The sequence below is a fragment of the Rhinolophus sinicus genome, chromosome 11 (genome assembly GCF_057876585.1).
Source record: "Rhinolophus sinicus isolate RSI-liver-muscle chromosome 11, RSI-T2T, whole genome shotgun sequence".
NCBI classification, from domain to species: domain Eukaryota; kingdom Metazoa; phylum Chordata; class Mammalia; order Chiroptera; family Rhinolophidae; genus Rhinolophus; species Rhinolophus sinicus.
In genome coordinates, this window is record NC_142511.1 from 24243303 (window position 1) to 24258008 (window position 14706).

The 14706-nt window shown below is 51.6% G+C and overlaps 1 protein-coding gene across 1 annotated transcript; it reads left to right on the forward strand.

Moving 5' to 3' along the window:
- The first annotated feature begins 2942 nt into the window (after positions 1 to 2942).
- Positions 2943 to 13731, forward strand: REN (renin). Its single transcript, XM_019711402.3, has 9 exons — positions 2943 to 3096; positions 6206 to 6356; positions 6917 to 7040; positions 7916 to 8034; positions 8959 to 9155; positions 11776 to 11895; positions 12290 to 12434; positions 12680 to 12778; positions 13400 to 13731. The coding sequence occupies exons 1-9, from the start codon at positions 2999 to 3001 to the stop codon at positions 13559 to 13561; spliced, it is 1215 nt and encodes a 404-aa protein (XP_019566961.3). The 5' UTR covers positions 2943 to 2998; the 3' UTR covers positions 13562 to 13731.
- Positions 13732 to 14706: the final 975 nt, after the last annotated feature.

Genomic DNA, 14706 nt, shown 5'->3' on the forward strand with positions numbered 1-14706 from the left:
TGGATCCAATACCAAGCAGATAAACTATACACACCACACGTGTCCTTCCCGCCTTCCCCACTCCTGTTCCAGTGTGTACCACCCATGTGCCCCTGCCCTCTTAGGACTCCGACTGCGCTGTTTATCCCTTCCTTTCAACAGAGTACTTTCTATGCCTCTAAGTATAGTCAGCTCCCTCCCATCATCAGAAACAGAGGGAGGGAGGGAGGGGGAGAGAGAGCGAGAGCGAGAGCGAGAGCGAGAGAGAGAGAGAGAGAGAGAGAGAGAGGATGGGGAAAGGAGAAGAGAAGTAATGGGAAGAGAAAAGAAAGGAGGAAAGAAAGGAGGGGAGGAAGAAAGGAAGGAGAGAAAAAGCCCCATCCCCCTCCAGCTCTCACCCTCTTCACCCTTCGGTATAGCCCGCCTTCTCAAAACAGCGCTGTGCTATACTCCCTTCATCTCCCTACTTCCCACTGTTCTTCGACCTAGTCCTCTCTGAAGTCCCGTCCCTCTGCATCACCCAAACAGTTCTGCTAAGAGTACCTATGGGTGCATGTCTACGTTTTAACTGCTCACCATCCCTCCTTACCACTCTCCTCCTTAGATTCAGGAACACCTATGGGTTTCCTCTTGCCTTCTGACCTCTCCTCTTTGGTGTCCTCTTCAGATCTTCCTCCACCACTGGCCCATTAAAGCTTGAAGTCTTGGCCTTCTTGCTCTCTACCCTCTTCCCTGGCTACTTTCATTCACACCTGTGGCATCAATTACCAATTGCAAATAACATATAAATCTTTCACTCAGGTCCATATATGCACCTGTCATTTAAGATATCCCTGAGATATCTCAAAGGAACCCTATACTCAACAGGTCCTCAAACTCATGGTCTCCCCGACCCTCTTCCCTTTAGGTATCCTGGCTCTCTTACACTGTGCCCCATGTTTTACCAGGCATCCAGAAACCTCCCTCTCCCTCACTCCTCATATCCAACACATTACCCAATCCTGCAGACTTTATTTCCTAAATTTCTCTCAACCCCATCCAATCTTCTCTGTCTCCACCATGCCCACCTCCCCCGGTCCAAGCTAGCTCTAGTTCCACGTCTTCTTAACTGGTATAAGCCACATGATTCTGGACCATTCCCAAGTCCTTGCTGGCCCACACTGTAGCCAGAGTGTCTTTGCAAACATATCTAATCACATCATCATTCCCTCCTTAACCTGTTTACCCACTGTTCTTAGAGTAAACATAGCATGGAGTTCAAGAACTTGTATGGTTTGGCACTCAAGTCAGCTATGTAACGAGTTCTGGGTCATCCTGCCTAAATTCATAGCCTGTCTTCGTCACTTACTTATTGTCAGCGTGACCCTGGGCAAGTTACTTTCTGAATCCTCCTGTATCTCAGTTTCCTCACATGTAAAATGGAGTAATAATGGTACTACCTCACATGGTTGTTGTGAGAGCTAAACGCACTTAGAATGGTGCCTGGAATACGAGCATGTAACTACGCACTCAACAAATGTTAGCTCTGCTCACCCTTTGCCTCCCAGTCCCGTCTCTCGCCCCACCCCTTCTCATCTCTGTTTCGCCACGTCGGCTTTTCTTTAGGCCCTTATTCTCACCATGTTCCCTCTCTCCTCAGGACTTTGGCACGTGCTATTCCCACTGGAACTCCTTTCTCTCCCTCTTCAGTTATTCATTGCCTGCCTGGGCAGCCTTCAGATAGATCTTCTGCAGAAACCTCCCCAAGACCCTGAAGGCTGCCCTTCCCTCCCACCAACACCAGGTCAACAGAGGATGGGCACAGCCCCTGCGCCTAGGCCCCTGCTCCCTGAGGGCGAGGTACGAGGTCTGACAATTAAGTTCATGAACTTGTTGCAACGATGTTGCTGACCTTTTTTGATATCAGAGGGATTATTCATTATGAATTTGTACCAAATGGACAAACAGTTAACCAAGTTTACTATTTGGAAGGGTTGAAAAGGCTGCATGAAAAAGTTAGACGACCTGAACTTTTGCCAACAATTCATGGCTCTTGCGTTAAGACAATGCACCAGCTCACACGACACTGTCTGTGAGGGAGTTTTTAGCCAGTAAACACATAACTGTATTGGAAGACACTCTCCCTACTCACCTGATCTGGCCCCCAATGACTTCTTTCTTTACCTGAAGATGCAGGAAATACTGAAAGGAAGACATTTTGATGACATTCGTGACACCAAGGGTAATATGACAACAGCTCTGATGGCCATTCCAGAAAAAGAGTTCCAAAATGGCTTTGAAGGGTGGACTAGGCACTGGTGTTGGTGCATAGCTTCCCAAGGGGAGTACTTCAAAGGTGACCCTAGTGATATTCAGCAATGAGGTGTGTAGCACTTTCTCTAGGATGAGTTTGCAAACTTAATTGTCGGAACTTGTACACTTTCCCATAAATGGCTGCTGCTGACAGAGGCCTGGAAGGTGGCAGCATTGAGGCCCTAGGTCTGGCTTTATTAGGGGACAAACCAGGAGGAGTCACCCATCTTCTGGATGGGAACACTGAGATGCATTCTGGGAGAAGCCAGTTGGGGCCACGGCCAAGGTTAATATAGAGGATAGCGCTTCAAGGGCATGGGAGTGAAGGCTGGCTGGGAGTTGGAAACCCAGTTGCTATGCCTGTCTCAGCCCTGACCTTGCTCCTGAGCAGTGCTATTTGTCATCATCCTCTGTTCCCTCTGGGGGTCGCAGGGCCAGGCCGAGATGGGGCTGCTGGCGTCACTGGGCACAGCATTGCATTCCCGCAGCCCTCCTTCCTTTAGTTCCTTGGGTCCATGCGGGAAACCTGGTCACCCTTCACCCACCTAACTTGGTCCCATGGGGGGTGCTTATTACTGGCTGCCTTGCCATCTGACTCAAGGTAATAAATCTCTGCCCCAGGGAGAGCACAACTGCCACCATTCTGAGTGTGGAGTGTATAAAAGCAGAAAGGTTCTGGGAGCCAGAAGGCTTCGGTGGATCCCAGAGAGCCGGGACCGGGAGAAGCATGGATGGATGGAGCAGAATGCCTCGCTGGGGACTCCTGCTGGTGCTCTGGGGCTCCTGCACCTTCGGTCGCCCCGCAGACTCTGGCGCCTTCAGACGGTAACTCTAACTCGGGCAAAGGAAAGTGGCAGGGGTGCAGGGCTTCCCACTTTCCTAACACTCCTGACTCTCAGATATGTGATGTCACCCAGTCCTCAGGGCCAGCTGACCAGGGAGCTATGGTCCCATTCAGAGAGGTAAGGTGACTCCCCCAGTGGTGGCACAAATCAGGCTTGAAAGGCAAGTCTTTTGACCCCTGCCCGGAGCTTTTGCGTCCTGCATAGCTTGCCATGCTAGGCACTGTGGGGGCACTCAGAGGTGATTAAGATATTCTCCATGCCTTCTAGGAGCTCATCACCTAATTATTAAGCAGGATGTGGTATGGTTGCGTCTACGAGGGAAGAAACATGATATAGCACATAAACGTAAGGCTACTAGAGCGGAATTGTCTTGGTGTAAATTCTGCTCCACTAGCAGAACTAACTAGCTCTGGAACCAGGGATAAGTTACTTAACTTCTCCAGCTCTCAGTTTACCATTTTTAAAACAGGGGTAATAACGGGACCTACTTCACTAGAGCTTCTTTGAAGATTTAGTGCGATAACACTAGTAAAAGCATGGTGCCAGCACTCTGTCAAAACCCAGTTGTCATAGTGCTACAGGGCGGGTAGTCACAAATGTCAAAAGAAAGGCTTAAGACAGCCCAAAGGAGGGAGGAGAAAGACCTAACTCACATCTATATGTGGTGCCAGGCCCTGTGGGAACAAGCAATTCATTAAGGCTGTAGAGGGGAGGGCAGGGAGTGACAGGGCCTCGTGGAGAAAGGGGTTTCTGTTTAGGGGTGCAGATGCACCAGAAGACCTATAGGTCAGAAGGCAGGTTTAACTAACAGTAATAGTTGCTAAGCCTGTAAAATGCTTAAAGTTTCACAGGATCTTTTCACATATCTCATCTCAAATCATCCTTCCAACAGTCCTATTTTACAAATGACACCGAGGCTCAGGGAGGTCACATGTAGAAGCTAAGCCTCAACATACACTGGGCCTTTTGTTTCCAAAGCCTCTTCCCCTGCTCCGAGGCTCCCAGGAGAGTAACTGCTGGCTTGGCAGTGTGGGGTGAGAAGCTGGGGGTATCCCAGCTGCACATGCTTGGGTACAGCCCCACCCCCAGGGTAAAGGCAGAGCAAGGTAAACCATGCTCCCTTGTTCTCTTCAAAAATAGAAGAGTGGGATGGGGCCAGGAGTGGCGAGGGTGTCAGGATTCTGAAACACAGCTATAAGGATTTTGCTACCTGCTATGGGCAGAGCGAGCATCTTGCCAGACACTTTGGGAGATACGAACACAGGACCCCATTCTCAAGGTGCCTTCACGGTCTTTTATATACACAGTTGTATTTATTGAGCAGTGGACAGCTCGTTTAGTCTGCACAGTGATTCTCTGAGGTAGGTACTACAATCAAGCCTGGTCTATAGAGTTCAGGGTGCCTCAGACAAGCCCCAGAGAGGTTAGGTAAGTTGCTCAGAATCACACAGGGAGTAAGGGATTCAAGCATGTCCCCACCACCATGCCCTCACGGCCAGACATCACCACCTCTGTGAGCATTCCGCTGTGTAGTGCTGGCTGTGAGCACCCAGAGAACATGAAGCAGGAGCCTAAGCAAAGGTGAGGCCAGTGTGAACTGGAGTTTGTGGGCAAGCGTCCTGGTGGTGGGGGTGCATGCTGGGCTTCGAAGGATGAGACTTGGGGAAGTGGGGGGAAAGAAAGGGACTTTCCGAAAGGAGAATGGTGAAAGCAAAGGCCCATAGTAGAGGCTGTTCAGAGTAAATAATGGAAAATGCACTGTCTTTGGAATCTGCTTCTCCATTTTCCCATCTGTAAAATGGGAATAATAAAATTACCCCCCATGGGATGACTGAGAATCGAATAAGATCATAATTGCAAAAATACTTTTTGCAATAGTGAACTGTGATATGAATATGGCCAGTAAATATGACACTGACAGACATGAAATATGACTTCCATATGAAATATAAAAGTGTATTCGTATTCATGGGTATAATGGGATACATAGAATGGAGGGGTGTGAGAAGGAAAGGCGAGGACAAGTACAGGAGGCCTGGCAGCTGAGAAGAAAGAGGGATTCTCCATAAACTGGACTGCAATCCTGGGACCCTCCCCACACCAGCAGCTAGACACATGTTCCTCCAGGCTTCCGCACACAGCATTCATGTCACAGTACAAGAACCCTACCTGGGAAATAGGGCCAGACACCCTGCTTTGAGTCCCTGATCCATCACTTCTGAGTCACCTCACCATCACTTCTGTGAACCTCCATTCCTCATCATAAAGTGAGTACAACGCTCGTTTGCCATGCTGTCATGAGGGTACATGGGGGCATGGCAACTCAGTATGCAGTGTTTCCCCAATTCCTGATTCTGCCTCCAAAGGTGGTAGGAAGGTGTCAGGACAAGAAGCCAAGGGACTTGGCATTAGGCTCCGGAAAGCACATCTTTCCAAGGACAGGGTGCACAGGCACTGTCGGGATGCCGGCCTCTCTCCCTGCCCCACTCAGTTCAGTTGGTCCACTCCACCCCACAGCCCTGGCTGGGTGCCTGCCCCAGGGAATCCCGGAGCCCCTTAGGCTGCTTCAGGCATCTGCTGCCATCTTCAGTCCTCATGTGGCACTGCCTCCTCCTGTCCAGCCAGCCTTGAGGGGGCACTCCCAGTCTTCTTCTCATTAGAGGGGTTATCATTGAGTGTTTCCTCCTCTGTCCTCTCCCTGATGGAGCTCTTTGAAGGCAGTGATGACCTTTATCTTTATATCTTTATATCTTTGTATCTTTATATCTCTAGTCTCCAGATTGGTGTAGGCACAGAAGAGGTGTTCAACATGTGATTATGGAATGGATGAATTAATCAATCAATCAATGAACAGATGGCCTTGCAGTGATCAAAATTAGACAACAGGAGGAAGGTAGTTGAGGGTTATTTAATACCAGCACAGGTGACTCACAGAGGTTTGTGAATTCCCCTGCAAAAGTCTAAGGGCACACGAGTGATTCTTAGGTGCCAAGGTTACGGCTTGCGGTCCTACATGCTCCAGGGACTCTACCATTATTATGGGGGAACACAAGAGCTCTTCTCTTTTTCCTTTCTTCACCCGCGGCCAGGATCTTCCTCAAGAAAATGCCCTCAGTCCGGGAAAGCCTGAAGGAGCGCGGTGTGGATGTGGCCAGGTTCGGGACGGAGGGGAGCCAGTTTCCCAAGAGACCCTCCTTCGCCAACAGCACCTCCCCTGTGGTCCTCACCAACTACCTGGATGTGAGTGCCCAGCCCTTGCTCCTCCAGTCTCCTTCCTCTCTCAGGCCTAAGGCTTACTTTGCTCTTTCCACCTGACTGAGTTGCTGAGGAGCACAAAGCACCCTACCAAATTCCCATTTTACAGCTGAAAAGCCTGAGGCACAGAGACCAGGAAAGAGGCCAGGGGACAGTTAGGCTTGGAACTTGGGGATCCAGGCTCTTGGCTTCAAGCCCAGGTGTCCCTGGTGGGTGGGCAGGAGGTGTGTGTGACCTCAGATGCAGGTTTCTGTGACCAGGCTCAGCACAGCTTGACTGCTTACTGAGTCATTGGTTCCCAAGGGGTGGGGGAAACTTCCTGCTTCATTTTCAGTATTTTTATTTTGCCCTCTTGTCTCACTCCCTGGGAAGTCATTAAGACAGTGCTAAGCTTCCCATCTGGGGCCCTGCTGGAAAATGGAAACCTGCAGAGGCTGTATGATGATCTGCCTAATCTCACCCCGTGTCAGGCTGGTATCACGCGAGACCCCCAGGGCCCAGGGCTCCCCAAGCGCCACCAGCCACCTCTTCCTTTCACCCCACAGACCCAGTACTACGGCGAGATTGGCATTGGCACTCCACCCCGGACCTTCAAAGTCATCTTTGACACGGGATCAGCCAACCTCTGGGTGCCCTCCACCAAGTGCAGCCCTCTCTACACAGCCTGTGGTGAGCCCCAGGACCTGTGGTGCCTCTCCCCAAGCCCACTGCCCACCATGCTTGGGCAGTCCTGCCTCACGCCAGCCAAATCCCTCCTGCTGCCATTTGACCGGTTTCCTCTCCGCCCCTTTGCTATTGCCCCTGAGAGGAGAGAGGGACACGTCCCCCATTTTCCTGATATGGCCCTCAAGGTAAAACAGCAAGCTGCAGGAACCCCCAGCCCACCCAGAAGGCCACTTCTCACCCTTCCTGAGATTAAGAGAGGACTGAATTCTCAGACCCTCCAGGTATTTGGGCCCTTCAATCCCTATCCTTAGTCAACAACCTCTGTTGAGTGCTTACTGTGACCAGAATCTTCTCCCCACCTCAGTGTTAGAACTTACTTTAAAATGCTTCAAAACTCTTGGTATCGAGACAAAATTCCCAGCGATATGAGCACATAACAGGGATCCAATAAACACAGATTTTTGTTTTTTTAAAAGATTTTATTGGGGAAGGGGACCAGGACTTTATTGGGGGAATGGTGTGTATTTCCAGGACTTTTTATTGGGCAACAGACTACTGTTTTTCCCAGGACTCATCAGCTCCATCAAGCCGTTGTCCTTTCAATCTTAGTTGCAGGGGGCGCAGCCCACCATCCCTTGCGGGAGTCCAACCTGCAACCTTGTGGTTGAAAGCCCACACTCCAACCAACTGAGCCACCCGTCCGCCCCTAAACATAGTTTTGATTGATGAAACGTGTTTCCAAGCCTCTGACTGACCTCAGGGCCACCGTATCCATCCCTGCACCTAAGTCCTCCATCACACGGGACACCCCCCCTGCACCTGCCTCTAAGCCCCTTGCCTGGTCTCTCTTGGAGCCTGAGCCTGTATCCCTCCGGCAGAGATCCACAGCCTCTACGACTCGTCAGAGTCCTCCAGCTACATGGAGAATGGGACGGAGTTCACCATCTACTATGGATCTGGGAGGGTCAAAGGCTTCCTGAGCGAGGACACGGTGACTGTAAGTGGGACTGCCCCAGGTCACCTGAGCCCCTTGCCTTCTTGTCCCCAGACCTCTCCTGCCACTCTAGAGCCCATACCTGGGGGAAGGTGCCATCCAGCCCACCTTGGAGTCTGAGGACAGGCTCTGCCACCGGACAGAGCAAACCTGAATTTCCTGGCTCAACACTGGGTGATTTATAGAAGTTTTTGCATCTAACTCACAGGCCTCCAGTCAAATAACCGGCCCGAGGTCACCCAGCTCTGAGTAGGCTCTTCACCAGATCCTAGACTGAAATTAATCAAAGCCAGGACCAGCAGTATTGTTGACACTGTGGCAGGGTTAGCTTTAGGGTCAGGCATAGGTTTTAAGGCCATATTAAGGTTAGAGTTTAGGATTAGGGTCAGGGTCTGGTTTTCTTTTCCGTTTGGCCTGTTCCCTTCCCCATTCTAGGGTTTCTCCAGCCCTTGCTCTGTCAGAGTTAGGGGACAGCGACTCATGAAACGTGAGAGGGAATCAGTATGAGCCCTTCCCCCCTCCTTGTCTGTGAAATCAGTTGGAAAATGAGTACAAAGGGCAGGCCTGGCTGCGCTGAAGAAACCTTTAGCCCATAATGGGGGTGGAGGACTGAGACCAAGTCCTGCCAAAGCGAAAGCTGGGCAATTGGGGAGGGGGTATGGGACTTCCTGGCATCATTTCTATGCCTGCTTGGCAGTAGCACCTTCTCAGCCTCTGCCCTTTTCAGTCACTGTGCAACCCCAGTTGTCTCTAGACCCCACAACCGAGACGTGTATTGGGAGAGAGGATATGTGTGGGGCGTGATGAAATGGTCTTCTCCCAAAGTGCTATACCTGGGAGCATATGCGTCCCTGGGGCCCCCATTGTGGAAGCTCAGACTACACCCTGGCCAGTGGGCTTGGCTTCCTCTGGTCCTTCCTCCCACAGGTGGGCGGAATCACGGTGACACAGACATTTGGAGAGGTCACAGAGTTGCCCCTGATACCCTTCATGCTGGCCAAGTTTGATGGGGTTCTGGGCATGGGCTTCCCTGCACAGGCCGTTGGTGGCGTCACACCCGTCTTTGACCACATCCTTTCCCAGAGGGTGCTCAAGGAGGATGTCTTCTCTGTCTACTATAGCAGGTGAGTCTGGGAATCCAGGGACTGCGTCAGGGCAGGGAAAAGAGGCAGGAGAGCTGAGAGAGTAAGAGGACAGTTTGGACCAGGATTTCGATATGTTCACGATTAGGTGGTATTCAATCCATAGCCAGAGCTGCACTATCCAGTATGGAAGCTACGACTTAAACTGAAATTAATTAACATTAGACATTCAGTTCCTGAGTCACACTGGCCGTATTTCAAGTGCTCAGCAGCCACAGTGGCTAGTAGCTACCATATTGGACAGTACAGACTAGGGTTTCCAGGCGGGAATTCCCGCCCGTTCTCAGGAATGTTTTTCGCTTTCCCATTCCCGAACCCCAAGATATAAACTGTTTTCTGTTCTCCATGATGAATCGTTTCCACAAAGTGACAGCCGATACAACTAACCACCTGAGGTCAATGAGCCGATTTCCCCACCAACTTTTCTTGGGATTCGGGAATGGAAAAGCGAGAAAAAATTCCTGAGAACGCCCGGAAACCCTAGTGATAAATAGGAAAAATGTGTAAGGGATATATTGTGAGTAGTACGTTTATTTCCCATTGTGGGTATTACTGGGTTCAAGGAGCCGATTTTTCCGACTTCCCGACCAACTTTTCTCAGGATTCAGGAATGGGAAAGCGAAAAAATTCCTGAGACCCTAGTACAGACATAGAACATTTCCATCATTGTAGAAAGTTGTTACACAGCGCTGCTCTAGAACAAGAGGAGAATGTGGATGGGAGGCATTGCTGTGACCTGTGGACCTTCCCCATGAGGGCCAGGGCTCCTCTCACACAGAGACAGCTGATATTGTTCATTCATTAATTCCTTCATTTATTTGCTTGTTTGTTGATTCAACAAATATTGGGCACTTATGTGCCAAGCACTGTGAGAGGTGCTGAGGGTACAACCATGAACATGATGAGTATAAGACAGAGTCCTGCCCTCACAGAGCCTATAGTCTGGCAGGGAGGGCAAGAAACATGACAACATGGTGAGCAACATGGTAGCACAGGGCTGAAACCATAGGGGTTTTCAACGCTAGGCTGAGTTTATGTACAATTCAGCCAGCCTTGGGGAAGCTGTTGGGTTTAGAAAGATGGTTATGAGCTGGAAACAAGGATCATAAGGGTAAAAACATGAGGCCAGTGGCAGTGAGGATGGAGGGGAGGAAAAATTCCCGAGAACGGGAGGGAATTCCCGCCCGGAAACCCTAGCGATAAATAGGAAAAACATGTAAGAGAAACACTTAAGAGAAATCTCAGAGGTAAAATGGAGGAGTGTCTGGTTTAGTAAGAGAAAGGGAGGCACTGAAAACAGCTACCAACTGGCTCTGTGCAGCCAGGTCAGTCTTGGGAAGAGCTGGTTCAGAGGTGGAGTAAAGCCAGATAGCAAGCAGTTAAGAGGTGAGTATAGGCGTCAGGAATTGAAAAGCAGATGTAGGCTGCTCTGAGAAATTCAACAGGGAAGGGAATGTCAGGTGGGGGTGCAGGCAGAGATGAAGAGAGAAGCAGAGAAAAGAAGGGTGGGTGTTTTTAAATGCTAGAGGATGCCTGCGCATGCTTGCAGGTGGAGGGAAGGCAATGGAAAGTGAGAAATTGAAAATGTAGAAAATGAGATAATGGAGGGTACAGGCGCCTGGAGGCCAGAGAAGGGAGGAGGATCCAGTAGTAGGAAGAAGGTGGGCTTTGCTGAGTGAAAATCCAGAGAAATCTTGAAGTGTTGGCAGAGGGGCGAATCCCATGTGCATAGCTACACACCTATGCACACATGTGCACATGCCTCCTGTTAGGAATGCTGGAAATCCCATCACACACACACACACAGACACACACACACACACACACACACTGGAAACCAGCCCTAAGGTAGGCCTTGAGCCATAGGAGGTTCTGTGCACCATGGAGGAGAGGAAGTCAGCGGGGATCAGCTTCAGACTGGGCCCCAGGAGCCCTGGCCCCACTCCCCCAGTCACCCCACTCACTGCCTCGGTGACTTTAGGCAAGTGACTGCACCTCTTGTTGACTCCATTGCCTGAGGGGTAAGAAGAGTGCAAAATACCCACCCTGGCTGGTGAGGCTCTCCTGAAACAAAGGCTTCCTTTCTGCTGTGTCTCTTTCTCTGCAGAAATTCCAAGTAAGGAGATGAAACCCCACACATGGCCCTGACGCTCCAGAGCACCTGGCCCAGACTCAAACCCACCACCCACCCAAAACTCACAGGCTCAGGCTCCACTGGATGTTGACGTTCTCCGCCCCTCCTTCCTGCTCTCCTCAAGCCTCCTGCCTGTCCCCACCCAACAGCTCCCCGGGAGTCCCATGCACCTGCTTAACCCACAGCAACCCAAACACAAGTGAGGGTGGGGCCAATTTGCATATTGTTTGCATTCTACTGGCTGTCGGTGCCAGTTCCTTCTCTGTGACCTCACTGGGAATGCTTTATGGGGTGCAACTGGACTATCCTGGAACCATTGCTGGTTGGGCTGGGGGAGGGGCAAGAAAGGTGAGGAAGTGGCATGTACTGCAGCTTCCCAGCCTTCCTCTGCCCCACCCTGCAACCGGACACAACTTCCCTTGTTGCTGAGGCCTCTGAGTCTCCAAGAGCCTTTAATCTTTCCTTTAGGAATTCCCACTTGCTGGGGGGAGAGATTGTGCTGGGAGGCAGCGACCCCCAGTATTACCAAGGCAATTTCCACTACGTGAGCATCAGCAAGACTGGCTCCTGGCAGATCAAAATGAAAGGGTCAGAAATCTTCAACCATCTCCTCTCTCCAAAAATGCTGCTGCTGCTGGGGGGTGGGGTGCGGAAAGGGCAAGGTTACCGTTCTTCCCTCTCTCCAATGCAGCCACTTCTTAAGGCACAGCCAACATTTGCTCTCTGCCTGCTCTGTCCAGGGTTAGGGTACACTGAGCTGTGAGGGACAGCGGGGAGGGGGCCTGCTGAGAGGAGGTGGAGGGTCACTAAGCAAGGGCTGAGGGAAGGAGCAGCACCTTTCCTCCACCTCCTGCCTAACCCATCCATCACTGCATCACTGGACCACCAGCATGGCCTCCCATCACCCACCCTTACTCAGGAAAGCTGTGCAGCCTGGTGGTGCCCCATCAGCCTCTGTCTTTCTGACTGTGGCCTCTCCCAGGGTGTCTGTGAGGTCGGCCACCTTGCTCTGCGCGGAGGGCTGCATGGTGGTGGTAGATACTGGCGCCTCCTACATCTCAGGTCCCACCAGCTCCGTGAGGCTGCTCATGGAGACCCTGGGGGCCAAGGAGCTGAGCACAGATGAAGTAAGAAGCTGGAGGGGTGGTGCCAGGGCTGTGGGACTGCCACCTCGTCCAGGCCTCCAAATCACCCCAGACAGCATTAGGTCCCAAATGAAGCCACTTCAGGCCTTCACCTCCTCTCCTCTCACACTCTCTTCACGGGTGGCTGGGTCCCCCTGGGTGTGGGGCAGGGGTGGGCCACAAGCACAGGGCTGTGTCTGCGAAGAGACCTCCCACACTGAAAGGGGCTCCCTTTACCCTCCCCCCAGTATGTCGTGAACTGTAACCAGGTGCCCACACTCCCTGATATCTCCTTCCACCTCGGAGGCAGAGCCTACACACTCACCAGTGCGGACTACGTATTACAGGTGAGGCTCCAGTCTGCCCTTTGGCAACAGGCAGGAAGAGTGGGCCGGGGCCCTCGAAAAGGGACAAGTCATTGTGACAGATTACATACTAAGCTAGCAGTTCTCAAACTTGGCTGTTAGAGTCACCTGGGAGTTTTTGAGAATCCCAATCGCAAGCCACATCCCCTACATATTAAGCCAGAACCTCTGGGGTGGCACTTGGGCATCAGTGTTTCCAAAACTCGTCAGGTGATCCTAATGAGCAGCCCAGTTTAGGAATCACCGTGCCAGGCTCCTTCTCTCCATTTGCTCATCAAATGCTCCCAGTAATGCTGTGCTCCTGTATTCTTACCCCCCTATCCTACGCAATAGACTTAGAGATGTTAAATAACTTGCCTAGGATCAGAAGCTCTACCAGACAGTCAGCTCTGCCTGCTGTACTGTGTGCTCAGTGTCTAGCGCAGTGCCTGCATCTAGGAGGGGTGCAAGGCACGGGCTGAAAGGGCCAGCATGCACTGGAGGTGCAGTGTGGGTGGGAGAGAGCAGGAGGGAAGGTGCTGAGAAGAGCTGCTGGAGTCAAGTAAAGTGAGGGTCGAATGGTCACGTGTTGGGAAGTGGGAAAACGCTTGTGTTTCCTGCCAGGACCCCTACAGTGATGATGACCTGTGCACACTGGCCCTCCACGGTCTGGATGTCCCACCGCCCACTGGGCCTGTCTGGGTCCTAGGCGCCAGCTTCATTCGCAAGTTCTACACGGAGTTTGATCGGCGTAACAATCGCATTGGCTTTGCCTTGGCCCACTGAGGCCCTCTGCTGCCCAGGCGGCCTAGAACCCTCTCTGGGAACGCCCCTGCCTGTGTTTCTGTCCTCGTGTGGGGCCACAGGGCATGAAGTTCCTCCTGGACGCTTGCCCTGCCCCAGCACCAGCTCCTCCCTGCTTTGAGGACAAACAGAATAAAGACTTCATGTTCACAGCCCTGTTGCACCTGGGTCCACTAGGGTTTGAAACAGAGGGAGGGGCAGCCACGTGATCATATGCACACAGGAATGTGGCACAAAATGACAAACACACTTACCTAATGTCTACAGGGCTCAAATGGAGTTGTTTACACATTCTTGGGTGGGAAGTTTGCAGAGAGCCAGCCCCTTGCCCCCTGCAACCTCTCAGAGACCAAAGCTAATGCTGTGACAGTAGGCTGTGGGTCAGAAAGATGCTCCCAGCTCATGGAAGCCAGCCCCAAGCTCAGGCTCTGCACTCTGAGCTCGCCAGGCCTGCCTCTCCTGCACTGCAGACCCCCAGCTCCTGGTCCCACCAAGCCACTTACACTGCAGTCCAAGGTATCATCACCTAAAAACATAGAACACTAAAGATCTGACTGATGCTCCCTTTTTACATGTGGGGAAACTGAGGATCAGAGAATGGAAGGCATTTGGCTGAGATTTTCCAGTGGAGTGTGAAAAATCAAGACTGGAACCCAGCCCATCAGACTCAGGCCCTAGGGGCTTTCCACCTTTTCAGCTGCAGGTACACCTCCACAGGGAGAGCCCCACACCCTGGCATGGGGCCACGTTCCCAAGCACACGCTGTTCTCTCCATCTCACAGATTTGGGACAGGCTGAAGTTTCCTCCCACTCCCACCCCTTGGGCTGTCTGCAGGGGACATGTAGCTCAGGAAATGAGAGACAGCATCCACCTGAAGCCACTAATGCTGTCCTTCTACATGGTAGCTGCACACCCCTCTTTTGACCAAAAAGGGTGAAGCACTGAGTGGCCTAACCAGGTAACTGCAAACCTCACATCTCTAGAATGGCAGCCTCTTGGGATTGTGTGGGACCACAGGGCTTCTCCTAGGGCACCATTCCTGCACGGGCAGCATCCCTCTGCAGAGCCAAGAGCACGGTTCTCTGAGTTTGCCTGCCTGCCTGGTTTTAATTCTTTACTGCAAAAA